The 27,251-nt window shown below is 37.3% G+C and overlaps 1 protein-coding gene across 8 annotated transcripts in view; it reads right to left on the minus strand.

Moving 5' to 3' along the window:
- Positions 1–27,251, minus strand: part of PCLO (piccolo presynaptic cytomatrix protein) — a 370,979-nt gene that overhangs the window by 189,776 nt on the left and 153,952 nt on the right. For all 8 annotated transcript variants that reach the window (XM_063323548.1, XM_063323547.1, XM_063323550.1 and 5 more), the window contains exons 4-6: positions 15,103–16,308; positions 2,968–8,041; positions 582–2,596 (exon numbers count right to left, since the gene is read on the minus strand). In XM_063323548.1, the coding sequence (XP_063179618.1) occupies positions 582–2,596; positions 2,968–8,041; positions 15,103–16,308 (8,295 nt within the window). The remainder of the gene's footprint in view (positions 1–581; positions 2,597–2,967; positions 8,042–15,102; positions 16,309–27,251) is intronic.

The following is a 27,251-nucleotide window of genomic DNA, read 5'->3' on the forward strand; positions in this document are numbered from 1 at the left end:
TTGTGATATGAGTCCTTTTGGTCTGGGAGAGATAAAAGATGTACGCATTGGGACACAAGATTACCCACAGAATCACAAATGGCCAAGAAACTTCATGAGGGTCAAAAAGGACAGCTAACTAAGGTAATTATAAACCTGGTGTTAGCTGCCTCTCAAAGGCACGTGCAGTAATTTTAAGGTAGATGCACTACAGACCGTGCCACAAGAGCTGGGTGTTGTATGGTTAGTAAGAAAATGCTTTTCATTTTCTGAAGAACTGGCAGTAACCACGTTATTGGAAATTAATTGCCATGTAAAACATAAAGTGCCTTCTAAATTCCAAGCAAGAATTTGTTGTATTTTTTCCTGAATCTCAGTAAGAGTGTAATATGGATTTCTCTATCTCCAGGCAGAGCAACGAAGCAAATAATCATTGCTTTAGACAGCAGACATTCCTTGGGACTTTTCAGCAAGGCAGCAAGGTGCGCAAAAAGACTACATACACAGGCATTGCAAATGAGTGTGTCGGCCCTCGTACTGTACTGATGTAGAAATACATATTTTAAAAAAAAAAAAAAAAAAGGAAAGCAAATGCTTCTTACCATGAAACCCTCAGTGTACTGAAACTGAGCTCTGGAACTGTCTTCTGCTGTGGGACTCAGGGGCTTAGGATCAGACATAGAGCGTTGCATCATCTTTGCCGCCTTTGGGCTTGATGGAGGAACCTTGGCAATGTCAGCATGCAGCATCTTCTGAGGGCTGATGTCATCAGTGATGGGTTTTTCATAGGGTACAAATGCTGACTCTATAACTTTGCTTGGTGAAACAGGTGAAATGGGTGAATAGAGAACTTTGGGAGATTTGGGAGGGGAAGGGACTACCTGCAATGTGGAGTCTGGACGAAGGTGGGATGAGTATCCTATCTCTAATGGTGTTGGGCGTTTTTTATCTTTCTGAGGAGATGAAGCTGACAGATATTGGGGACTTTGGCTATCTGACTCTGTCTCTGTTTGACATCCCAAACTTTCTCCTTTATATGTCTTTTCTGGAGCTGAAATGTGCTTTATGATTTCAACCTTAGCATCCAAACGGGCCCTGATTGAAGGTGTTCTTATTGTTCCTACAGGTTCTGTCTGTACTGAAATTTCTGCCACTGTCTGAACTGCAATACTAGATACTTTGGAGAATTGTTTAGCTTTGTCTGCCTCAGTGGTACTCTCACTGTATTTCCCTACACGAGGCTTCCTTCTGGATCTGCTCGAAAGATCCCATTCATCTTGATCTTCATCATCTGTCTGAACACTGGTATCAACACTCTTCTTAGTTCTCCGTCTCCTGTTTGTGTAACCTCTGTCTGCTCCATCTTCATCATCAGTTTGCACTCCACTGTCCACGATCTTTTTGAAGCACCGAGGCTCTTCTTCCAGGGTGTCCTCAAGTTCCTCATATGGACCACGCAATTTTGGCATAGAACTTCTCTTTTTCAATTGTTTCTCTTCTCTAACATCAATATCTTTAAGAGACATTTCTGAAACAGAGCTTAGGATACCAGACCTAGGTATGTATTGGGTAATGCCATCAGACTGAACTGTATACCATGCTTGGCTTTGTGGAATTTCAATACCCAGCACTCCTGAAGCCGTAGTGGTTGCATCATCAGTAGGCCAAAACTGGCCATTTTCTGTGGTTGCATACTGTCCTTCCAAAAGTGTTTGGTCTGTGGTAGTTTGTGGCGAGCCAGTTCCTGAAGGGTCATAACCGTACTGATATATTTGACGAATTTTTTGCTCCTCTAATTGTTGGTGGAGCTGTTGTTGAAGTTGTTGGAATTGTTCAAGCTGCAGCTGCTGCTGGGCTAACGTCTCTTGCCTCATCATAAACTGAGCTTGTCGCTCCTCCTCTTGCTGAAATAAGAGATGATGTTTCATGGATTGCAATTCCTCAAGCTTTTTTTGTACCATAAACTTTTCTTGTTCCCTAAATCTTTGAATTTCTTGACGTTCCCATTCCAGCTCTTCTGCAAAGCGTTGCTGCTTAATTTTCTCAAGCTCAAGAAGTTCACGCTCCAAATCAAGCTGTTGCTGTTTGCCTTCTTCAGGGGCAATGAGAAGGGCAACCTCATCTTCAATTACATCTGTATAAACTTCAGATGCTGTCGTTAAAGCAGGTATCAAGTTGGTTGGCTCAGTAGTAATAGTTTCTAAAGTAAGAGGTGGTAACCCTGTCTCCATATCAATGGCAGCAATTGCACTATCTTTTTCAGCTGCCATTGTGGTCAAGAAACTGTATGATCTTGGGAGTGGTTGATTCTGTTGCAAAGTTGATAAAGAGGGCACCGAGTCAATTGTTTGGAGAGTAGGTAAATCTCTGACAGTTGTACTGAAAATAGAACCAGGTTGTGTAGTGATGGCAAATGTGGATGGGATTGGAGTTGCTACTGAAGAATAAACAACACCATTGGATGATCTTAAAACACTTCCAACGCCAAACTGGGAACCCAGAGATGATACCATTCTTGCTTGGGAATACTGTGGTGTACTGAGCCCGATGCCAGAAATCACCTGCCGAGTCTCTGGATAAGGACCAGTGGTCTTGCTTGAGTAATCCATAACCTCACCTGAAATTACAGGGCAAAATTACAGTCCAGTCCCACAAAAGAATGCTGCTTTGCGGATTCTGAAAGTCATCCCATCTTGATGAATTAAATGGGAAGGGGAAACTGCATGCAAATCTTCAGGTTAATGATCTACTTTAGATGTGAAGGAAACAGCATTTCTGAACATGCAGGCACATGCAGGCACCTCTGCGCAAAACACATATGTAAAATGAAGAAATGAAAACACGTGTACTCCAGAATAATTTGTCACACTGTCCAAAAGAAAACAAAACAACAGAAGGAGGGGAAAATAATAAAAAATCATCCTGAAATGAGGTGAGGAACATCAAAATTATATTTCAAAGAAAGATCTGCTGCTGTGTCATACTGACCTGTAGTAACTCTTCCAGAAGTAAGATCTACTGCTGCATCAGTTGCCCCAACTCGATAATCAAAGCTATTCTTGCTTTTGTATGCAAACAGTCCAGCTTCCGATAAATTTGTGTCAGACATAGATGGTTTCATACCTCCCACTCCTCGGTAGCCATATGACCCTGAACGATCATACTGATAATGATCATCTCTGTAACCAAAGCGATCTTCAGGAAGTGTAGTTGGTGGCTGCTGTGCTGTACAGGTCCTACCAAATGGCAATTTATAAACCATATCACAGCAGACAGCTCTTCTTCCTGCAGTCAGATCCACAGGCTTTTCATCATCTTCTATTACTGTTGTTATGATACCTGAAGTAGTTTCATCCATTGTCACTACTGTTCTGTGAGATTTTGTAGTGCTAAGGTCAACTGCTCCACTCTCCATTGGCTCTTGAGAAGTGGAGAGATCAGTCCAACCATTTGTAACGCCAACAGGTGGTACAGTAACAGGCTTTGTAGTAGCCCATGTCACTGCGTGTGTTGAAGTACCCAGGGACAAATTTATTGGCACTTCATCTCTACCTGCAGAGAATGCCTGGCTGCCTGTTACTCTGTACGCAGGCTCAAGATGTTTTGATGTTGTGAGCTGAAGTGGCGTTGTCATCGCATGTCCCAGATCCACAAGGCTGTCTGTACTGGCAGAGTAGCTTACAGTGGCAGTGCAGGTCATTACAGTTACTGTTTCAGTGACTACTGACAGAGAAGGATCCGCAACACATGCAGTGCTAAGATTTATTATAGCTGGCTGGACAGTACTCACTGGCCGCCCACATGTATCACTTGCTGGAATTTGCCTTCTCACGTCCATGGAAACAGCAGACAGATCCATACAGCTGTCTCTCATTTCAATATCCACCTTAGTTAAAGTGCGAAGATCTATGACATCACCCAAAGGATGGAATCTTCCATTCTCTCTATACCTGGGTTGATCTACTATATGTAGTGGCTCTGGAGGTATAGTAATAGCGACACTACCTAAACCAAAACCAGGCGCTGGGCCCTTAACCAGAGACACTGTGGTCTTGGTTACTTCTGTTGTTACTACTTCTGATTTTGAACTAGGTATTTTTTCAAAAGTTGATTTTGTTGTGACAGGAATAGCTTGCAAAGCACCTGAAATATACATACTCTGATCTGCCATATTTTGAATTTCCATAGTTTTCATGGATGGAGTAAAAATTGGTTGCATAGGCTGGGGAACCTGTTCTTTAGAAAGTGCTTCTAAAGGCCAGCTGGTAACAGCCTGGCTAGTTATAGCTTCTGTGGGAGTTCCAGGCTCAGATGGCAATGTGATGACAACATAGGTTTCCTGTGAGGGTTTTGCCAACCTTGGTGAAGATTTGTTAGAGTGTGGAGACAAAGGGGAAGTAGGAGATGCTACTTTGTATTCAGCTGCAGAGACCAAATTCAGAGTCATACTTGAAGTCAATGACAAACCTATTGGTTTGGGCTGTGTTTCTGCTGGCTTATGAACAGCTACTGGGAGCGGAGGAACTGCTGGTTTAGGAGCGATTGGAGGTTTAGTTACTTCAGCAGGCCTGTGACTGAAAACAAGCCCCGCTGGAATGGAAGATGGTTTGGGTGGTACAGGAGGTGGTGTTGGGGTGTATGTTTTTGTGATAGGTACAACATGATTCTTTAATACAGCTGTAGACTCTAGAGTTGGAACACTTGTGACGGAAGGTACCACTGTGGGAGCTGTTGCTGCTGCAGTCTTAATCTGTGACTTCTTTTTGGGATAAATGGCTGGCTTGGGTAAAATAGGTGGAGGTAATGGTGGTGGTGGAGGAGGTGGTGGAGGAGGAGGAGGTGGGGGTGGAGAAGGTTGTGCAGGAGAATCCAAAGAAGAGCTTCTAAAAAGCGAGAATACTTTGGATGTTACAGCAGGAGCTGAGGAAGGCACAGAGACCATGCTGGTCTTACTTACAACACTGGGAGTAGCTACAGAAGATGTTTCTGATGCAGGCTCTGTAACTGGTACTGATGCTATACATACAGGCGGTTGCTCAGATGTAGCACCAGTCAAATTAATCCTTTTCATATCAAAACCCAATTCTTTGTGTGAATCTTCATGATGAATTTTGACAATGCCAGCCTCTACTGTACTTTTCATTTTTCTAGCTGCTTCCTTCTCTGCTTTGGAGGTATCAAAGGTAATGGTATCAGTTGCATATTGCTTGGGTTCTATAACTGTAGTTGCCTCTACTGAAGGTGCAGTTTCAGGCAAACAAACTGCAGCTTGATCCACACTTTCCATATCTGATTCTATAGATGGCTTTTTAGTGGCTCCGGCAATAGATTCATAAGGCATTCTCACTTCAGAGTACTCTTTTGTAGATGTTAAGGGAACCTCGGATATTATCCTGACACCTTCAGAATCTGCTAGTTTACTTACAGCATCTGCTGTATCTACATAACCTGTGGCTGCACTATCTATGGGTGATGAACTATCTGTGGTACAAACCGAAGATGTAGATGATGTTAAGGAAGCTGTATCAGAAGGTAAAACTGATGCAGCGCCTTCCAATGTCTCAGAGTATGTCAACATTGATGTTTCATGAGAAATTATTTCTTGAATTTCTCTGGCATAATCTGTTAAGTATTCATCTTCGATTTCCTCTGCTGAAAAATGCTGTGTTATTTTAACATCTGGAATAGAAAGTGCTGCGCTACTGACAGGTGATACATCTGAGATTGCAGAAGTAGTGCTTGATGTTAAAGATGTACTATCCACTATTTCTCCAACGCTAGATACCTTTGTATCAGATGTGGGAGTGAAATCTGAAGTTGGTTGTGTTGGACTAGACCCAGGGGTTAGCTGCATTTTTTGTCTTTTCATAAGCTCTTCATAAGCAGCTTCTGCATCTAACAACTGCTTTTCCTCAGTGGTGGAAGTCACTGTGCTGTCTAACACAACTATTTCATGACTTTCTGGGATAATGTAAGAACTAGAAACAATATCTTCTTGAGGCACAATAGAATGTAAAGTCTCAACACTGTAGTAGTCTTTCTGTAGATCAGTAATTTTCTGTGGTTCTTCATAGATCTGTTCTGAAGCTCTTATTTTTTTCTCTTTTCCTCTCTGTTGTATATATTCATTGCTCTCATCTTGTCTCATTACAAGACTAGTATCAACAGTTCCATTGTAAGTATCCTCTACTAGGGATTCATAAATATAATCCTCTATTAGCATTCCACCATATAAAGATTCTTTTTCAAATCCTTCATCTTTTTCATTTGCAATTTGAAATGGCTTGGACTTATGAGTCTTATGCATCATCTCCTCATATACCTCTTCAGCACTTTTCAATGTCTTTTGACCACTTTCTTCTTTTGGGAGTCCAATCGGTTGTTCATCTGTTGGTGAGTACAGAGAGACTGCAGTAGGCAATTTGTAAACTTTTTGTACTTCTATTATTTTTTCTGGGCTGATTTCAAATCCTTCAGGATCTGACTCAATACTAGGTGAGTATTCAGAACAGGAAGATCTGTGCAGCTCTTCCATTTCTGCTGCCTGTCGTAATTCTTCTGTTGGAGATGCATCTTCAATGGGAGAAAGATTACTTGGTGGAGTCTTTGGACGTTCCCTTCTTCTCTGAGCTCTTAGTTCATCCTTGTCCTTTTTAGATTTTTTGCTAGAACTTTTTCTTTGTTGCTGTTCTAATTCACGCTGCTTCTCTTGTTCCTTTAGCAGTTCTTCCTCTTCCCGTAGTTCTTCTTCTTCTGAAGAATCTTCAATAGTTGGAAGAAGAGGACCATGTGACCGATGCCTGGCTTTGCGCTGTTGTTTGCTTTCCCCTCCCAGTTTTTTGTGACTAGGACTGCTGTCACTATCTTCATCAAGTGATGACACAGAAGTAGGAGATGTTCCTGGTGTGAAACTAGAAGCATGTAAACTAGAAGATCCTTCTCCTCTAGACCTATCTTCTGGTGAATCTGTAAGACTCTCCATCTCTAGCTCAGGCTCTTCATCAAAATATAAAATACCTTTCTGTTGTTCAGATGCTTCAGAATATTTGTTTGTTATTGTACTATTTAATTCTATTGTTTTGAAACGTCGAAGGCCTCCTCCTCCAGTTACTGCAAGTTCTTCACTGTCTTGACTTTTAGTTTCCCTGTATTTTGGCTCTGGGCTTTCATCAAAAGTCTCGTCATCATCATCATGCCACGAATGTCGTCTTCCTGCATCCTCATCATAGCCTGCACTACTTTTCCGTGCCATTCTTCTGTGTTTTCCAGCTGTTCCTTTGGCTTTGCTTTTCACTTCATCTTTCTTTTGGCTTTCAGTTACACTGATCTCTTTGAGTTGATTTCTTATGAATTCATCATCTTCGGAACCTGAGGCATCTTCATCAGCACTCATTTCCATAATCTGTTTTCTGATGAAGTCTTCCTCATCGCCTGATCCCTGACTGTCATCTCGTTTGTACTCATCACTGCTTGAAGAACCAACACTAGCTCTTCTTTTTCTCCTTGGGACAGGCGAGTTTTCACTCTCACTGCTGTCTTCCATGGAATCATAGCGTTGTCTTCTTGCTGATATGTCTTCTCGTTCCTCTTCTTCCTTGTAGTCTGCTTGTGAAGAAACATGTCCTTTGCCATCTTCTACAATGGTTCCTTCACCCTCTTGAATAGCTTCTAAGTCTTCCTCATCTGAACTGTAAGATTCTGGAGTGACTGGCAAAGGCTTTGTTTTATGTTGATCATCCTTTGTCTGTTCACCGTACGTTTCATAAAGGTCTTTGCTTTTCACAGATTTTTCATCAGAAAGTGTACTTGCTTGAGCTTCCAAAATAGACAGTACAGTACTTTCTAATTTAGCTAGATCTGAGGGGCTTGGTGGACTTTCTTGTGAAATAGTGTCTTTTTTACTAGATTCTCTGGGTAAATCCTTTTCATCACTGGGGATATGACTTGGAATTTCACCAAGTGAACTTGATATCCCATCAGAAGAATACCCGGTGTCACTCAGACCTTGCGGACTTTTCTGTTGCTGAGAGCTTGATGTGTCTGATTTGTCATCCTCCTTTTCCTAAAAAAATAAATACATACGCGTGTGTATATATTTATATATAAATTCTTAATGTCTCCAGGCAATTAAATACATGTGATTTTTTTTCTAAAAGGTGAGTTAATGCCTCAGATGAAAAATTATGATGCCAAGAAGAATTATATCAAACCATGAAAGACTGAACACTAATTTTGTTATTAAAAGCTATTAAAATAATACATAAAGTTCCTCAAATTTTGGAGTTTTGCATTGAATCTAACTGTGCTTTGCATGGCTGTCCACACTGGCAACTGACTTTATTAGTTGTAAGATGATCTATTTTTCAATATAAACAAATACTGTAGTATTGTTTTCAGAACACTTACTAATGTATGGGACAAGCTGTTTGGGGTTTAATTTAAATGAACTTTTTAATTACTTATGTTTCAAAAATGCCTACATAGTTCTAGACACAAAGCAATATAGCTTACCAAACGTCAGCCTGCAGTACTTCTGGGGTCTGCTCCTTTCTTTACACATTTAATCTTTTATAATTGCCTAGCTATTTAAGTGTTACACATTGGAACATGCAACAGAATACATGGAATATCAAAGCATGATGGTGAGGCACTGGCACAGGTTATCCAGAGAAGCTGTGGATACCCCATCCCTGGAAGTGTTGAAGGCCAGGTTGGATGGGGCTTTGAGCAACCTGGTCTAGTGGGAGGTGTCCCTGCCCATGGCAGGGGGGCTGGAACTAGATGATTCCCATTCTATGATTCTATGATTCTATGATTTTATGATTCTGTGATTCTATGATTTAATGCAATTTGGAATGTTCCATATCTGTAGTTCGGCACTGTACAAACATTTTCTGAGTATCTCATAAAAAAGAAGTTTCTCAGTAAATTTGTAATGCAGAGGTAAGCTGCTGGTAGGGAAGTGTAATTGCAGGGAGGAAAGCACGATGGTCAGCTACTGATCAAAGGAAATAAGGAAGCAATCAAGGCGGGCATACCTGACTGAGCATCATAACCATTGTTATCCTGTTCATCTTAATTAAACACCTTTAGTCATGCTCCTAGCTTCCAGATCCTTCTGCACCGTTCTGAATGACAAGCACCTCTATCTCCTTCTTGAGACAACAAAAATACCAAGAATATCCTACAATGAGTATTTCCACACCAAAGTTTCCCTCCTGCTTCTCTCAACTGTGAAATCCTCTGCACTGACTGAAAGTATCTCACCACTTGTCCAACAAAACAGCTCACTCTTCAAATGACACGTCATCTTAGCTGTCGTCCCAGCTGACAATCTTACTAAGTGTCCCCAAGTCCACTAGCAATTTGAGAACAGGCATCCCAAAGCCTCCTGATTTTAATAATATGATGTGATTTTCACATTTGTTATGGCCCTCAGTAATAGAAGTAGGTATAACTTTGCCAATCTAAGCCAATGACTTCTGAAGTACAGCAAACCATTTATTTAAAGTTTTAATTTATCTACGTCCTTGGCAATCTGCTGAGTTAAAAAAAAAAAAAAGAGTGGAAAACATATATTAAGAAAATTATGACAATGGTTAATTATAATTTAACGATAAATTTACACCCATGTTAAGCTGCTATCAATTACAAGTGTTTTCAAATGTTTATTCACACTAAATTTATATTTAATGCCAAAATATCATAAACCAAATACCTGTTATTGTCACTAATTTTATTTTTTAAAAAGTTTTTTTATTATACAATTTATATTTAAAGTATTTGTTCTTGCCTATAGACATGTTACTGTGTACATAACCCTACATTAAAACACTAATATTGATATTAATATTACAATAATCTACTAATGAATATTTATTAAGTAATCTCCATTTTACAGGAGTAAATTATTATATGCTTTGCAAAATCAGATACTACTTTGAATTTAAACTACATCTGTTCTTACCAATACTGTATCCAACATGATAACCCCAAATATCTGATATCAGAGTAAAATCTTTTGCAATTAAAAATGAAATATGGAAACAAATATTTCTAAGGACAACTCTAAGGATAAGGCTGTGATTAATATATAAATACGGAGAAACCCATACATTGGGAAGTCAGCACCACTTAAACACTTCAGCCCTTATTATTTTGAACAAGATACTCTTGGATATTCTCTAGCCCTTAATGAGAGAATTATATATATTTTTCATAAAAAATCATCAATGAAGCTGGTTTTGTATGTTATATTTACATTTTTATTCCCTTCATTAAAGAAGGAAGTGTTTAAGGGGAATTTATTTATTTATGTTTAAAAAAACCTACACATTTCATTAAAACTAAAGGATTTTTCCATCTATTACCATATCCCCCTCACTAATAGCATGCCCCTCGCTAAAATTTCAGCTATGGCATTTGATTATTATTTTTTATTTTATTTTCAATATATTCATACTTATGAAGACATACCTCAACCAAACACACTGTGATCAATTTAGATGAGATACTAGACAATTTAAGCATTGGATTCAAGTTCAGAAGGCCTCCTAGGAGCTGACAGACAGACTTTGTCCAACTAGTGAAAGTGGATCTGTCAGATCTTGATTCTCCACAGGGTGATGAAGTGATACAGTGATTTGTAAAGCGGAGACATGAAGGCGTCAACTGAACAGTTAAGTTCAGAAATCAGTAGACAATTGGTCATGGAACAATTTCAGCCATTCTCTTCGTAATTTGTGATGGTGCTATTATCTGTGAGTCCAATGTGTAGCACCTACTCAAAGACCAAACCAGAGGAAATGGCAATGAATATTGCTATTGCCTACCCTGCTGTTGAACCTCAGTGTATGACATAACATCACTGTTACAAGTAACAGGAAATTGAATATGGGAAAGACTTCTATTTGTAGAGTAAGGAGAAGAAAAAGATCTACAATAAGGAGGGACTTCTTTTATCACTAGAAATAAATGTGATGAGAAAATCCAACTTTCTTTTTAAGGCTACCACAATTGGAATATATTTTTGTATGTATAGTTGTCTGCCCTGTGATACATCATACAAAAATTATCCTGCACATCATGTTTTGAGTTCCTATGCATGTAACTTACAATAAATAATATCTGCAGCCTGAGAACTAGGATATTACTAGCTACATCTATTCTTAACTGACTGGTAATTTATTGTGTACAGTTGGCCATGACATACACAAAGATGGCCTCTTTGTCAAATTTATAGCTTCCCATAAACATAAGATTTTTAGAAGAATAACAAAATATTGCAGAAACAATGCTGCTAAGGATCATGTATATATTCAACAACTCTTGGAGAATGAAAAATGTATTTTAATCAATAAGAAGAAAACCCTCATTTTTTTTCCTGTAAAGTAGGAAGTACTTTGGTACATGTTGAATTGCTGGGCCTTTCTGAGTAGTTGGATGGTATTTTTCCAGGAAGTTTGCCTACTGTGAGTTTTTAATACTGGACAAATTTAGCTCTAATACAGACATTGATGGGAGCATCTTCTTGAGACATGAGGAACAAGATGACTTATAAAAGGCCGGATAAGACTGTTTAAAAACAGAAACCTCTTTAACTAATGGTAAAAATTATCTAATTTTATTTATACTGTGTTTATACTATACTATTCTGTTGGCATTTCTACAGTGTCAGTGTCAATGCTTCATACAACTATTTTGCATTAGAATTTTCTGCTTTAGAAGCATTAGTTTTACATTTCCTCACTTTTAATATTCTGATTTGAAAACCTTAAAGTTAGTCTTTAAAAAGTCTCATTGGTTATTGAATTCAATCAGAATGCTATTAAAAGAAAATTGTGATTAGAAACAAATAATAAAAAAGTCTTGTCAGTTCTTTAAATTACTAGTAGCTAGCAAGATTACATTCTGTGGCACAGAACAGAAATTTTATTTTGCAAAGGAACTCATGATTTTTAAAAGGTCATTCTCTTTATAGAAGAAATAAAGATATCCATATTATATAAAAAAATAAATTTCAGGGAGTGAAAAAAAGACTTTAGTTGACTAAACTGTTTAATCTGTATTTTAATTTTGTATTATCAAAATGAAACACTTCATTTGTGCCCAGAAAAACTGCTTACAGAAAAGCCTTTTCCTCCTTGTTTCGGCTCCCTGGTCTGTATTTTGTCATTATTGGCATGTGTTAGAATAACGATGTCAAATTACAATATCTTGATTTCTACCTGGTTACTCAGCCTAAGCACACAATCATTCCTTGGTAAACATAAGAAGGTAATAACAAGGGTACTTATGTAATATAGCTGATGTGTTGTAAATATATGTCCAATTTACACCATGGTAATGTGTTCACGTCTATATGCTGAACTACTTATAAGTTAATTTGTAAGTTCCAAGATGACTGTTTTATACTGACAAACTGTATGCCATAACCATCCAAGATTTATAGGCATCCTTCTTAGAACTAAATGCTAATTGCTATTGCACATGTGAATAGTCAATATTACAAGATGGTTTCTCAAGAAAAGGAGCTGTAAATCATCATTGAAGTCAGTTTATTCTTTATCTTTTTGAAGAAATTACAGTTTAAAATATTACTGAAAAAAGAATGTTTTGAAGAAAAAAATGGCTTTACAATACCTTAAATCATAATTTGAGACACGAATACTTAAAAATGTTTCAATATTTAAGTCTCTTTAGTTTCAGAGGATGTCAGATCTCTAAATACAATTGATATCTGTGATTTACCAAGGATCATTGTACTGATTGTACTGGATCAGAACTTTAGCCTCTCCGTATCTTTAGGGATTTGTTGAGGTGTTTTTTAGTGAAAAATAGTATTATTTACTTATCCAATTGGAATGCCACAAGAGTTAGTAATTACCATTTGCACAAATCTATATAAAATGGCATCAGCAGTTAAGTACAGACAGTATTATGTATTTCCTTCTATCACTATTTAAAAACACACCTGTCTGAAATCCTTCAAATGATTCTGTCCTGAAATACATGTAAAATACATTCTTCAATGTCTAGATATTGTCCCTTACCCACTGAAATGGAATCAAAGTGTGATACCTAAATTGTTATCTTCTCTTCCATTTCTGCCACATGCTCTCTTGGGAAGAATTCTATCTAGCAATGTTCGATGTACAGCACAGAGAACATTAAAATACTTCAATAAAAAAAATATAAATAAATCAGAGTTATTTTATGAAGTACAAGATAGGTGAGGCACCTGTTTTATCTTTAATTCTGAACAACTTGAGCTGCGTCTTATTTTTTTTTTTTTTTTTTAGGATTTTTCCAAGGAGCAAAAATGGAGGGGAAAAAGGGAAAAAAAAGTCTTTTTATGTAAAAATAGCTATTCCTCTTTCATTCGTTCTGATTTGTATTTCAGAGTGTTCTAACTTTAAAAATACTTACAAGTAGATATCTATGGGTTTTCTTTTTTTATTCACAAAACTTCTGCTTTACAAACTTTAGCTAAGTGTGCTTAAAAGTCTGATAACAAGAGCAAAAGAAAGATAATCCTTATTTATGGTATTAACTCAAGAAGTCCTGATTTTAGTTAGAAGGCAATGGGAGGAAGTAAGATATAACCAAATAAGAGTGCAATATATGTCTGTGTGCCACATTAGAAATCACTAATTGATCTACGATTAAAATCTGTTGCTATCAGAGATGGAAATCCAATATATGTATCTTAGATTTGTCTAGAGTATAATGTGCTTTTACCTCCTTATAGAACATAAAAATGACCAGACAGGACTGAGACTAGCGTGTGATGAAAATTTTTCCTTACAAATATTTTTCATTAGAAAAAAACCCAGATTTTTAACAACAATTACAAAATTCTAAGTCTACTTTTTAAGTCTTTTTTTTTTAGATTTAAAAAAAAAATAGTCCCTGGAAGTGACACCTTGTTAACAAAATTAAGCTTACTTTTCTTGGAAAGTCCTGCAATAGTGTCTTATGTTTCAAACCAGATAACCTAATTGATATAGGAGTTTTTTAGCTCTCCTTCTTGTTTCTTCCAAGAGGGAGAATTTTGGCTATGTTACTCTGAGCATAATTCAGAGATTCCCTTGGTACAATCAGGGGACACCATATCTCTTGATAATATCAGGAGGAGGAAACACAAGATGTGATAGGAGATATATTTCAAACAGTAAACTTGGTTTATAAAAATATCAGTTTTCCACAGCACAATTTCTAAATCAGAATATTTTTCTGTCCAAATACTTGGTTATCACAAGGTAAAACAAAACATAACAAAACAAAACAAAACAAAACAAAAACCACACAAAAAAACCCCTTGACCTGTTTGACTGGGATTATTTGAAAACATAATTTTGGCACTTTTCCTGAACCTATTCCTACTTTCATAACATAATAATCAGCACCTAATTTGCCATGCTGATACAAAACTCCATCATTCTTAATTTCTCAAGAAACTGTATATTACTCACTGCAGCTGATAAAGTGACTTGTTGGTGACTTCGTATCCAGCAAATGCATTTATTTAAGAGACGTGGCCCTCTAGTACAGGCTATTATAAACTCATCTATTCTTCTGACTTGAAAGCCTACCAAGAACCCTACCTAAAAGTACTTGTCTGTATGAGATAAGCTAATAAAAAGTTTGCGTACTTTAACATACCATGTTGAGGCATCACAAAGTATTCCTCAAATGCTTAAAAGACTTTGGTACTGCAAAAAACTGTATATTTTACCATCACAGATTATTCCCTTTTGGGATGAAGAACTATGAAAACACTCCAATTTCAACAATTAAACGCCAAAGTCCTGAGAGTCTACAGAAGCAGGTAAATAAATCCGAAATATTGGAAAAATGATTAAACAGGAACTTTGCCTTAGTTTCAAATACTTAACTGCTGGAGACTGAACATCATGCAAGAAGTATTGAAAAGTTGCATGTAGAGCATAGGAGTAACTGGTGAAACACTCACTCAACGGGAGTCATTGATTTTATAATTTAGAATCATCCCGTACAGACAATAACAATAAAGAGCAGGAAGACATAAAGGAGAGGGTTTGTCAGGATCGGATTATAAATTGTACCAAGGGAGAAGGGGCTGGGAGGGAGAAAGCCACTTACTATTTTTTCTCTCCCTGCTTCCACATGGCCAGTTCTTGGCAAAGGTGCTGTTTGAATGGGAATTTCTTCTTCCTGAGCTTTTTCAGCTTTTAAAACTGTTTGTGAAATCCCAGTTGTCAAACCGTCTTTCTTAACATCCTCTTGCTTCTTAGGTGCTTCGACTTCTGCTTTCTGTTCAGCAACATGGTCTTTAGCCTCAGCTGTAATTTGTTCTTTTTTGTCCTCTGGATGAGGTGTGCTCTTTTCTGGGAGCACAGATTTTTTATCTTCTTCCGAGGTGCTTAGGGGTTTCTTTTGATCTGAACTTACTGTTGCAGCAATTTTGTCTGCTGAAAGTGTCTTTGACAGTTTCCCCTGCTGAAGTTTTGATTCTTCTTTTTGAGCTTCCTGTTGGATTTTCTCCACTGATGACGTTTTCATGGTTTTCTCATGTTGAAGTTTTGGATCTTCTTTCTGAATTCCAGGTTGGATTTTATCAACTGAAACTGCCTTTGACAATTTGACCTCCTGAAGTTGTTCATCTTCCTTCTGAGCTGCAGGTTGGATTTTGTCAGCTGATAGTGCCTTTGCCATTTTCATCTGTTGGAGTTTTGGGTCTTCTTTCTGAATTCCATGTAAAATTTTGTCAGCTGAGGGTATCTTTGCCAATTTTGCCTCTTGAAGTTTTATGTCTTCCTTCTGAACTCCATGCAAAATTTTATCAGCTGAAGATGTTTTTGCCAGTTTTGCCTCTTGAAATTTTGCATCCTCCTTCTGAACTCCATGCAAAATTTTATCAGCTGAGGGTGTCTTTGTCAGTTTTGTTTGCTGAAGTCTTGGGTCTTCCTTCTGAGAAACACGTTGGATTTTATCAGCTGAGGGTGTCTTGACAAGTTTTCCCTGCTTAAGTTTTGCATCTTCTTTTTGAATTCCTTGTTGGATTTTATCAGCTGACGATGTTTTTTCCAGTTTCTTCTGTTGAAGTTTTGGGGCTTCCTTCTGAACGCCTGGTTCTTCTTTAGGTTTTGCTGCTGCTGGAGTAGGCGGTGTGGAAGTCTTCTGAGGGGAATGTGAGACAGCAGGCATAGGCTGTTTTTGAGGAGCGGCAGGCGGTTTGGATACTGGTTGCGAAGGGCCTGTTTTCGGAAGAGGCATCTTGCCCATATCCCCAAGTTGTCCTGACATTGCCCTTTGGGTCTGGCAGTTTAAGCACAGCCATTCCTGTACCTGTGATGCAACAAACATGAAGTTACTTATTTGAAAACTTAACAGTAAAATCACATTATGTTTTTAACTGATACAGTTTAATACTTTTAATCTGAATGCTATGTGTACTGAGGAGTTATTTTCTTTGTTTGCTGCTCTTGCAGGAAGATCCATAACACTTTTCTAACAGAAATGAAGCACGTCACGTTCCAGAAAGCCAAGCTGAACAAACGTAAAAATACACTGTGAAAACTAACAGCAACTGCATTGTTCCAAAGTATTAATGACCTTTATGTACAAAGTTTGCTTATGTATTTCTAACATCTACTGTTTTCTAAAGCCTCTATAATCCATCAATAGTTCCCTCTGATTTTGTAAATCCGTGTAAAAGGGCACCAAGTGGGACTAATGGCTCTTTGCGTTTCTCTTCAGCTTGTGTTTCTCTTCCCCTCTTGAATTTATGTATATGTATCAGTGTATAAATTTAATATGGCTGTAACCCAAAAGGGACATGACCTGTCTGCTCTCTTTATTGCTAAATCCTGCTGCACACTGGCTCCTTTTACTCTTCTTCCCAGAAAACCAGGGGAAAAAAAAAAAAAAAGACAAATGCTTATATCTGTGCAAAAGATATTGTTGCCAGTTGCCTAGCTACTACATGAGAGGAGTAATCAGACTGTTTCCAGTGGGATTCAGGGTATAGTTTCTTTAGACTAGCAAAAGGAAAATTTAAACACAGGAAAAGTACTGAAAGGAAATAAAAAGCCCAGAATCTTCTGGATACTAGAATAGGTAATACAGCTCTACTTCACTAGTGCAAAATGAAGTTCACTGCGGGATGAGAGATCTATGTTGTACATTAAAATCTTTGTATGCTTGGTTTTAACTCCTTTTACTTTGATGATGAAAGGCCTCAGCAATTCATTCACTGTATTTGATTTAGAGAACTTAGCTTCCAACTGAATGTGAAGCACATAAGCAAAATTGTTCTCTTAGTAATTACATAGGTAATACTGCTGATAATATTAGGATAGTACAGATGCCTGATCAGTTATATACCATTGAATATTTCAGAATAACCAATGGTATGTTATCAGTTGCCCAGAAGGTATGCCATAAGTCAGAGGGGGTACCTGGCAGAAGTGTGCAACCCCAGAAACATTCAGGCATTTTATATTAACAAGTAATAGAGTAATAACTGAGATAATACCAAAAGCAGAGACCAGACCTCCAGCTCTGCCCCTGCCAGCCAAGAATGCCCGAATGACAGGAGTGTAAGCATCAGACTCCCTGCTCTCCTTCTGACTCCATGTAACTCACCTTTTTCAGTGTAAAGAGGGGCCTAACTTCCAAAAATGCACCAACAGGATTCTCTACCAAGAGTACTTAACACTTGGTAATGCCAACATATTGTCATTGATATGGCGTTTCTCACAGAGTGATAGAGTTGGTTGTGACAGGACCACAAAAGGCTTTTCAAGATAGTCAATAAGAAGTGAGGCATCTCTCTATTTATCTGTAACGACGGAGCTTAGGCACTCAGCTCACACACACCAGCAAGGGTATTTCTGAGTGCATTGGTGATGAGTAAAGTTTTTGAGCACAGTAGGTATACCCAGGACACTGTGATTTTTGGTATCTTTAGAAATTAAGACATTTTGAGATTAGCTGGTTTCAAACACGTTCTGGAATTATCTAAAATCTACCAAAACCCCAATTTGTGAAGTCTACCTGCATACTTCAGATCCCAAATCCCATTGTTAAATGGCTCTACAATTCTCTTGTTTTTTAATTGTTTTTTAAAATAATGAAATCACTACTATGATGCTGCCCCTTTGAAAAAATAGCTGATTAAGCTAATAAGTGAAATATAAATTACAAGAATTGCAGATGAAATGAGAATTGCACATGAAACAAAAATCAGTAAGATCTCATGTGGGCTAATTTTGTTGAAACACATCTAAGGAGAGGCTATTTAATGTATAAAATAATTTTCTTTGTCTGACAAATTTTGTTTCAGGCACAAGAAATGCAAGAATGCATGCATCATCATTTAGGTCTTCTAACAATTGCCTTGTGTATTTATTATTCTACTTTTATAGAAAATGAACAAGCTAGTGAGTCCCAGTAATAGACACAAATAAATGTTTATTAAAAGTATTTGGCAATATTGTCCCAATAAATGAAGTTTATTGACTGTATCAGCTGTCTCCAAATGCAATGGAGCCCCTAATAGTTACCATACCCTTTGCAATCCAAACTTTATGTGTCTCTGTATCAGATTTTTAAATATAATTTAGTTTTGTCTTTTCTGCATAAAAAAGCATTAAAACATAATCCTCCAGGGAAGATTATCCTCCTCCATAGGACTTTAAGTGCTCCAACGGCACGTCATTTGTCTGGGAAGCACTAATTAAGAAATACAAATAAAAGTAATTTCTGTTTCAAAGAACGTGTAAAATATAACTTAGTTTCCTTCAAAATATTTCTGTTAGAGGGGTTTATCTGGAATTTTTCCAAGTTTCTTCACTTTTTATGGGCAGCAACACTTTTTTTCCTAGAAAACAGTATTGGGAGCCGTAAGTATGTTGTGAACTTATAAACTTAAAATGCTAATACACCAGGAAACAAATGTGGCCCACAGAAAATCATGATGTTAGTATTATCAGCAGTTTATAAGTGACTAAATATACTAGATAGTATTTAGTATTAATAGACCCAATTTCATATTATCCTTGATTCTTTTCTCATAAAGATTGTGAAGACCACCACACAAAGTTGGCTAGATAATTATGATAGATCAATTTTTTATTAGATTTATTGGAGGGCCCAAAAGCATTCCAACCCTCTAAAAACGGGGTAGGTTTTGCCTTCTCCAATCAGCTTGACAAATACTAATTTCACAATGTAAGCAGATAGAATACCATTATTATTTGTGCTAATATAGCTCCTGTCAGCACGGGGCATGGGAATAAGACAATACGTAAATGTTATTAAGCTTCTCAGAATCTAGCCTTAACTACCTTTAATTTCATAAAAATATAATTAGTGAAATAACCACAAAATAATCCATGGTTCGAGAGTTTGCTGAATTTCACATGCATTCTATATAGATATTCTTAAAGAACATGTTACTTTATACATTAAATGCACATGTTCTTCTCACAGCACCATTTGTGAAATAATTTACATTTATTTCCTTACAATATACACATATCCAGTTTCTATGGTCTCTATGTTTGTTTCTTTTCTATACATCTACGTTTGGCTCTTATTACTTCTTCTTGTTCTGCTGGTTATGTAGATCCCACTTAGTAACTCTTCAGCTGCAGCCTACTCACTGCTCATACACTTGCTCCTTCTCAGATTCATCAAGGCACTTCCCTTCCCTCATTTAAATCCTTCACAGATTCAGTTCTTTAAACTGTCTATAATAATTTTAGCAACTTTAGTAGTAATATTAGGCATTTAAAAACTAAAACAGTTACCCAGGCACTGTTTCCTCTTAGCTTTGTTCATCTTCCCTATTCCGTGTCTTTTCTCAGTCTCACTTCTTGAGTTGAAGTAAAGTTCTTGAAGAACTTTACTTCAACTCAAGGACTGTGCTTTGTGCTGAACACATAGTAGAACAAGTCTCTTGAAAAGTAACACAGTAACAATTAACATGAGCAAAGGAAGGTGACAATGAGCAAATTGTCAAACTGCACTAAATCTTGTCAGGAGACGGAAGTCCCAGTCTTGCCTCCTTGCCACGCTGACACAAGTGATGCTAGTGAAATGACCGGGAATTGTCCAGATACGCAGTGATTTAATGAAACTTGTCATTGTCCTCTTGGACTTTTGTTACATCTGCATCTGTTCACCACTTTATTTTTTAGTCTTGCTAAATAGGCATGGCAAATACTTCTCCCAAGATCCGCGTTTTAAATTCCAGGGTTTTTTTTATATTCATTTGCATATCTGATCACAAAAGAGCCTACAAAAATCTTCTTATATCACCAGCCCTCTAGCTCTTGATTCTCTGTCAGAATGGCTCTCTGTAAAATCAAATTTTGTACCATAAAGTCATATGCCTCAGTTTTAGACTTGTCTTTTCCTCAGTTAACCTCATGCCCTGAATGCAAGCTTTTCCCTAAGGCTATCTTTTCAGTTAGCCTGTCAACCCAAATTTATTAGGACTTGAGAAATGGACATCATCTTCTTTCAGAAGTCTTTCACTAGATAAATCTTCTTAGTTCTTTACAGAATTCTTCACACGCTTTGGTTCCTGAATTGGCAGTAGACACTATTATTGGCCTCACAAGCGGTACTTGTGTGCCTTAATATTCTGAATCCTTGGCTCTCTCACCGTGTTTTCAGCAATCCTTACAACCCCATATTGCTGGACAGAAGAAAGTAGCTGTGTCACAATGTTCTCATTCAATTTTATAATAAACAAACGTGATCATGAAAAGGGCATACATCTAACATCCATTTTGAATATCTATTTTTCAGTTGTCACGCAAGAGCTCAGGCATTTCGGTTCCTTTGCTTTTGTATTCGCATACCACAATGTTAGATAATTTCAAGGTGGAAATAATAGATCAACTATCCCATCTCCCTCCCAGTCAAGGATTTTTTTATTGCAGTATGTTGATAAATTAATTACCCACTTTTGGCAAACACTAATTGGTAAACTAAAGTTTTTCTCTAACTGAATTAATACATTTGTGAAGGTGAAAAGAAACACTTCGTCCCATAAAACATCTCTAAGTTACTTCAAAAGGTAAATGTTTTTGTTTCATTTAGATACCAGCCAACTACTTTGTAATGGTTAGATCATATCTTTATCCCTCCCTAATTCTTTCTTCTTACTGCTCTTAGTAAAACAATATCATAAAACTGACATAGGAATGAAAAAGTATTAAGAAATAAATCTCTGAAAAATTAATATCCTTCTGATTTCACTATCTAAAATAATCACATTGCAAAATGGAATCTTTATCGAAAAACGTATGCTAATTTTAAGAAACTGAATATATCTATGAAAAGAAGAGCGTGCTTTTTCTCCCTCATTACCTCATAAACCAAACAGAGGGAGGAGGAATGCAGGCCATCACTAAAATATTTTTCTTATTACTCATATTTGCCACCTTTTTTTTTAACTAAACATGGATTTGAGTATGTTTCTTAGAAAACACAATAAGGAGACATTTAAAAGTAAGACATCTCTGGCATAAATACTAATATAAACTACTTGTTGTGAGACTAAGACAGTTTTGCCTTGGACATTTATTTTTAGTTGATTTGGTTTTTATTTTCACAAACTTGTACAGCATGTTTCTAAAATCTTAAATGAGTAAGACTCGTAATGAAATAATAGTAGAAGTAACCACACAGAGAGGAAAAGCAATCTGATGAACATAACAAACTCCATCTTGAATATGCGAAAAAGCTGGGAAAAAGAAAGAATTTACTAAAATTGACTCTAGTCAAATTGTGCAAAGGAAGTTTAAACAAGCAACAAAATATTTGGTATCCCTGTAGATAAAAAGATATCCACAGTGCAGTTAAGATTGCTTCAGAGTTTAAGGTATGGTCCACATAATACGTGCTTTAATCTCAAATTTTTATAATAGTGAGATTGAACACAAGCAATTGTCAACAGGAAATAAGTACACAGAACACAAAGCATCATATTGGATGTGGAAATTCATGACCATGGTCTAATAGTATGAATTAAAGTATATTGGCATAAGAAAGCCAAACCAAGCAGCTATACATAATCCATACAAATTGAGTGACACACATTCAACTCACATCCACTTTTATTTAACGTGTAGAAGAAGTGATCCTGGTAACTACAGCTCTGCTAATCCAGTTCAAATGTTTACAAAGCTTTAGAAAATAATTTGAAAGAAAGTTGAATCGATCCTTATGACGAAGAAAAGGGACATGTACTAAAAGGCAATATGGGTTTACTGAAGGAAGACTGTGTCAGATAAACCTTGGTTTTTTTCTTGGATAATATCATTTATTCTACAGGTAAAAAATGAAACTATGACATGTTGAGCATACCCAGACTAGAGAAAAATACTGAACCTGTGCCACCGTGAAATGCTTAGTCAAATTACTAGAGATAGGTCAAGTAATTGTCACGTAGGGAAAACACATCTCCTATAGAGGGAAAGTACCCTACTTTCTTCTTAAGTTTTAGTTATTTTTATGTGTTTTAGTTACTTTAAAGCAGATAATGTATTCAGGCTTTGGAAGCTTTCACATCCTCCTGCCCTGGAGAGATATACTGTGATGTGAGGCTGGAGTCACTCTTCCTCTTGTGAGGTCCCTGTCCCATTTGTTATGGAATGGCCCTTTTTGCAAACCGAAGGAGAGAAGGAACTCTTGAAACCTTCAGCCCAGAGGTTCAGATGTCTATTATGCAAGGCCTAGGTTGGTCCAGCACAGCTGTGAGTCCTCAATTGAGTTTTACTGAGACAAAGGCTGTTAAGATGTGAGGTGTGTGAGAGAAAGCCAGGGAACGTAAGGAAAAAAAAATCCAGAAACCGAGACCAAAACCACAGAGTGTCATTGGGAGAAGAATTAAAGAAGAAAAATACTGGGATGAAGGGGTATAAAACCAAAAGAAAAATACACAGAAGTGGGCGGCAGCAACTCAGCAACAGCGATGGTCAGTCTGTTCCAAGGAGCAGGAGAAGCTGATGCTTCCTAACCTGGCTGATGATTGCCTGGCCAGCACGGGTCTCACTGAGGTAGTGAGGATATTAATATTAGTATTTCTTCAGATGTGTCTGTTTGCTGTGTCCTTTCAGCAACAAATAATTGCTCTGTACTGTACATCTTCTTTGTGAGTCCCTCTGCACATGGTAGGCTTTTCCTACACAAAGTGGTGCACAGAGGGACGGTAACTCTCTCACCTTGAATGGGAACGGTGGTCAGAGCATTTCTTTGGGATGTGTGAACATCCAAATATACAAACTCAAATCCTGCACAGACTGAGGACTCAGATCTCCTACCTCTAGGGGAAATATTCAAATTGCTAGATTTACACAAAAAGAAGGTACCATCACCATTGCACAGAATAATAAAGGAGCATATTTATTCAGAGCATGATCACCGAATCGGACTGTAGATCTGGCAGAAGGAAAAAACACAGAAATAAAATACAAAACGCCCACACCCCTCCCTATCCAAAGAGCGTTAGGCAGGAGGCAGCTGCCTAAGCATGAAGGTTGGCAGAGACACGGTCCACCGTTGAGCCTCTATGGTGTCCAGAATTAGGAAAAAATATGGAAAGGTTTTCACAGATACTCTGTGCCTGTGGAGGTCACAGGCAGTTTTCCAGGATCATTCTCCTGAATTCATACACATAAATTTTGTCTAAAATGTTGCTTAGAATCTTAAACATATTTTGGGATATTACCTCAAGTGGAGAACAGGATGTGCAAACACATGCTCGATCAGATGGTTGATTTTTGAAGAAGAGGTTAGAAGAATATGGCTAATTCAACCTAGGGAAATGAATCCCACAAATATGACTTATACAGTAGGAAAGGTATACTGGCTGCAAACCAAATGGATATAAATTGTCCATGAATAAATTTAGGTTTGAAACTATAAGACACTTCCTTGCCATTAGTGATGTGTAGTTTGAAGTACGATACAGTAGGAGTGGTGGTACGGAGAAATACAGCTGATTTCAATATATGATGTGATTGCCAACTAAATTACACAATTCATGAAATCCTACCAGTTTTACGAACTTCATTCCTGTAATAGTACTGATAAGCAGAATGCATCATATTATTAGCATTAAACAGATTTAGAGCATTTAGCCGACTTTAAACTTCAAGCCTTCTTTCAGCCACCAAATAGAGATCACAGAAATCCACAAAAGCTGGTTCAGGTAAATGTAAAACACCAACTTAAAACAAAAACCAGCAAAAATTCCTGTGGAATAAAGAGTTTGTCAACAGAAGGAGAAAGGGATTAGATTGAGAATGCCTTTTTTTTGTTTAAGGTTGCAATCAAGCTGAGATTGTTATCCAAACAATGCAAAAAAAAAAAAAACAAACCACCTTTTATCTCTTTCTCAAATAAAGGCATTCTATATGTGATTGAGGAAGACCAAGTTATTTCAGCATCTCAGATTCTTGCCAGTAATTGATAATCTTACTTTTAAGCCATCACAACTGTGAAATAAAATAAATTCTTTAAAACTGTTTTCATTGTACAGTTGTGTCTTTACCCAGTTACCAATGCTTATGTGACTTGTCGGTGTATACATTAAAAGTCACAAAAACTGACATGACAAAAAATAGATTTCATATATTTATTTCTATTGCCACTGCGAAGGCAATATAGCAAAAAATGAGTGAGAGACTTACCTGTTTTTCCTGTATGCATCAGTAGAATATTTGGCTACTACTGTGCATAGCTATTAAAGACAATGATTGCTATCCAGGCTAATGCAGCTCAATTATGGTATATACACAAAAGTCTCAAAAGACTTTGGTCAGTGTTGGAAGATATAAGCAATTATCAAAATAAGAATAGAATCAAGCTTACTTCTCTTTATGTCAACTTTGAAGTGCAACAGAACCCTAGAACAAAATTATGCCAAAAATTAAACTTTACCTGTTAAAAGGCATTGCCACTGACAGTGCCGGTATTTGTTCTGAACTGTGATACCTTAGCATATAGTCTGCTTGACGAGTTGCCGTTTCTACATGCTGCTGTAAGGCCCTTTGCTTTTTTTACTTGGTGTCTTGCTGGGCAGCAATAAGAGTAAAATCTCTTTTATTCCATGGCCGCAATCCATAATCTTCTGTCTTAGATTATGGGAATTCTAATCATTACTCAAGGAAATAAAGCAGTTCTAATAAAATAAATCTTAAATTTCTGAAGGCTGCTTTAGTTTCCATCCTTTAGAATAAAATGTTTTGGAGTAAAACTGTCGTTACATCCCTTAAAAATTACCTCTTGATTGTTTTTGCCTTCAGTTGCTTTAAGCATCTTCCAGCATCTCTTAATGGCAATATACTTCATGCTTTTAGAGGGAGAAAGAAACATTTCAGAATATTAGAAGACATATTCAAATCACATAAATTCAAGTTTATTGGAATTATTGTATAATTTTTCAGGGCGGTCTAACTGAACACTTCTTCTTTAGGCTGTTAAATCTTATTTGTGGCTTAGCATTGTTCAGAACTCTGGGGTAGGCACTACCTAAGCAGGCGAGAAAGCAGGATTTCCACTCAGCTGTGGATGTGTATTGTGTAGACATTTTTAATTTTGGTTATTAACTTTTACCTTCAATAGAGAAAACCAGGAACATTTAGAAGGCAGTTAATCTCACCCATCATAGGACATTAGATAAAAGGACCAGCACTTTAGAAGTGTCAGTTTGTGCCCACTGACTATAGGGCAAGAGCATAGCTGATCAGACCAGTTACTCATGTCTGCAGTTGACCTAGCGAATATCAACTTGATTTTTGAGCTGGAAGAAACTGCAGCAAATAAGAAAAGAATAAAGATATGGGAGAATGCACGATGGCAATGAGAGAGTTACCCCAAAAAACCTGCTCTGGAGTCTTTATCTTGAACGGAGTGACTATGCACAACAACTATTTGGATTTTCTCCTCCTTTTTGTTTTTCACGGTCTTTACTGTCTTCCGTTCAAGTTTGTGTTTGCTCACTAACAGCAGCTTTCAGGGAATCTGAATTTCTGAACAAACACATCTTGGATGCTGGACTGATAACAACGGCATAAGAGCCTGAAAAGGTGCCAAACAATCCACCTATGTTTCTACAGTGTTGGTACATCCCAAGAAATTATTCTCTAGCTTGTTATTATCCTGCCAAGCAAAGCCTGATGACCTCCACAGGTCCCTTTCAACTGCAACCATTATGTGATTTACTGTACGTGCAAAAAACTAATACCTTGGCACCAGAAACTGTAACATTTTATTCAGTCAGAAGGTTTCAAAGAATACCCCCTAAAATCTAAGGTCTTAAATAAAAAGGTCTATTTTATAGAGTGGTAGAGCAATCAGGAAGTTGTTCTTAATCCACTAAGATTTTGCTCTGGCTCCAGAAAAAGTACGAAAGCACTCATGGAACTCTGTCAGCTGGTTTATTGTCACTAATGATGTCTTCTTTTTCTCCCACAACAAATGATAAAGGAAGAGAGTTGTAAATACTACAGCAGATTACTAGAAAATTGCAGAGGAATTGGTGTTTCTCCCATGTGTCAGGAATTATCTGCTCCTTAATTTTAATAGGGTTGGGACTGCTGAATATTCCACTCAATTATGAACAGATGAAATGTGAACATGACAACACAAGGATGACCTGCTTTCTCAAGGGGTGACAACTGTGACATATGTATGTCCTTACCGTACTTCAAGATACCTCCTGGCACCTTCAGAAAAGGATTAGATTTTATGCCTTTTCAGCAACTGCTCTGTTTTTGGGAATTTTTATTTTAGTAACTAAATTTGATAGATAACAATATTTCTACGTGTATCGTGTCTGTATATAATTTAATTTCCCTTAGTTATTTTGCTGAAGGCACATAGAGGCTCGTTATTATGCTGTCAGTACACAAAAATGTATCACTCATGTATACACCTATCATAGATGCAAAAGAAGCAAAGCTGTCAAAAAATAACTGCTTTTTTATTGTGGAGGGGGGAACATTACTATACTTGGTTTTACTCTGCATCTAGCTGCACTGTCATGTGTTTGTTGCTTTTTTTCATGCACTCTTATAACAAGATGACTAATTGTCCTCCTTTGCACTGGCAGGTTTAGCTGTAGGGGTGCTGTTGCCCAAAGCAAAGGAACGAGCCTTCCTCCTCCGTCTTACACAAAGAAATTCCCATTGAGTATTTTACAGCCTCTGGTGACCACTTCTTTTTTTACGATGGTAAAACCAACCCCAATGAAGGAAAAAACAGCAAAG

The sequence above is a fragment of the Chroicocephalus ridibundus genome, chromosome 1, assembly GCF_963924245.1.
Source record: "Chroicocephalus ridibundus chromosome 1, bChrRid1.1, whole genome shotgun sequence".
Classification (NCBI taxonomy): Eukaryota; Metazoa; Chordata; class Aves; order Charadriiformes; family Laridae; genus Chroicocephalus; species Chroicocephalus ridibundus.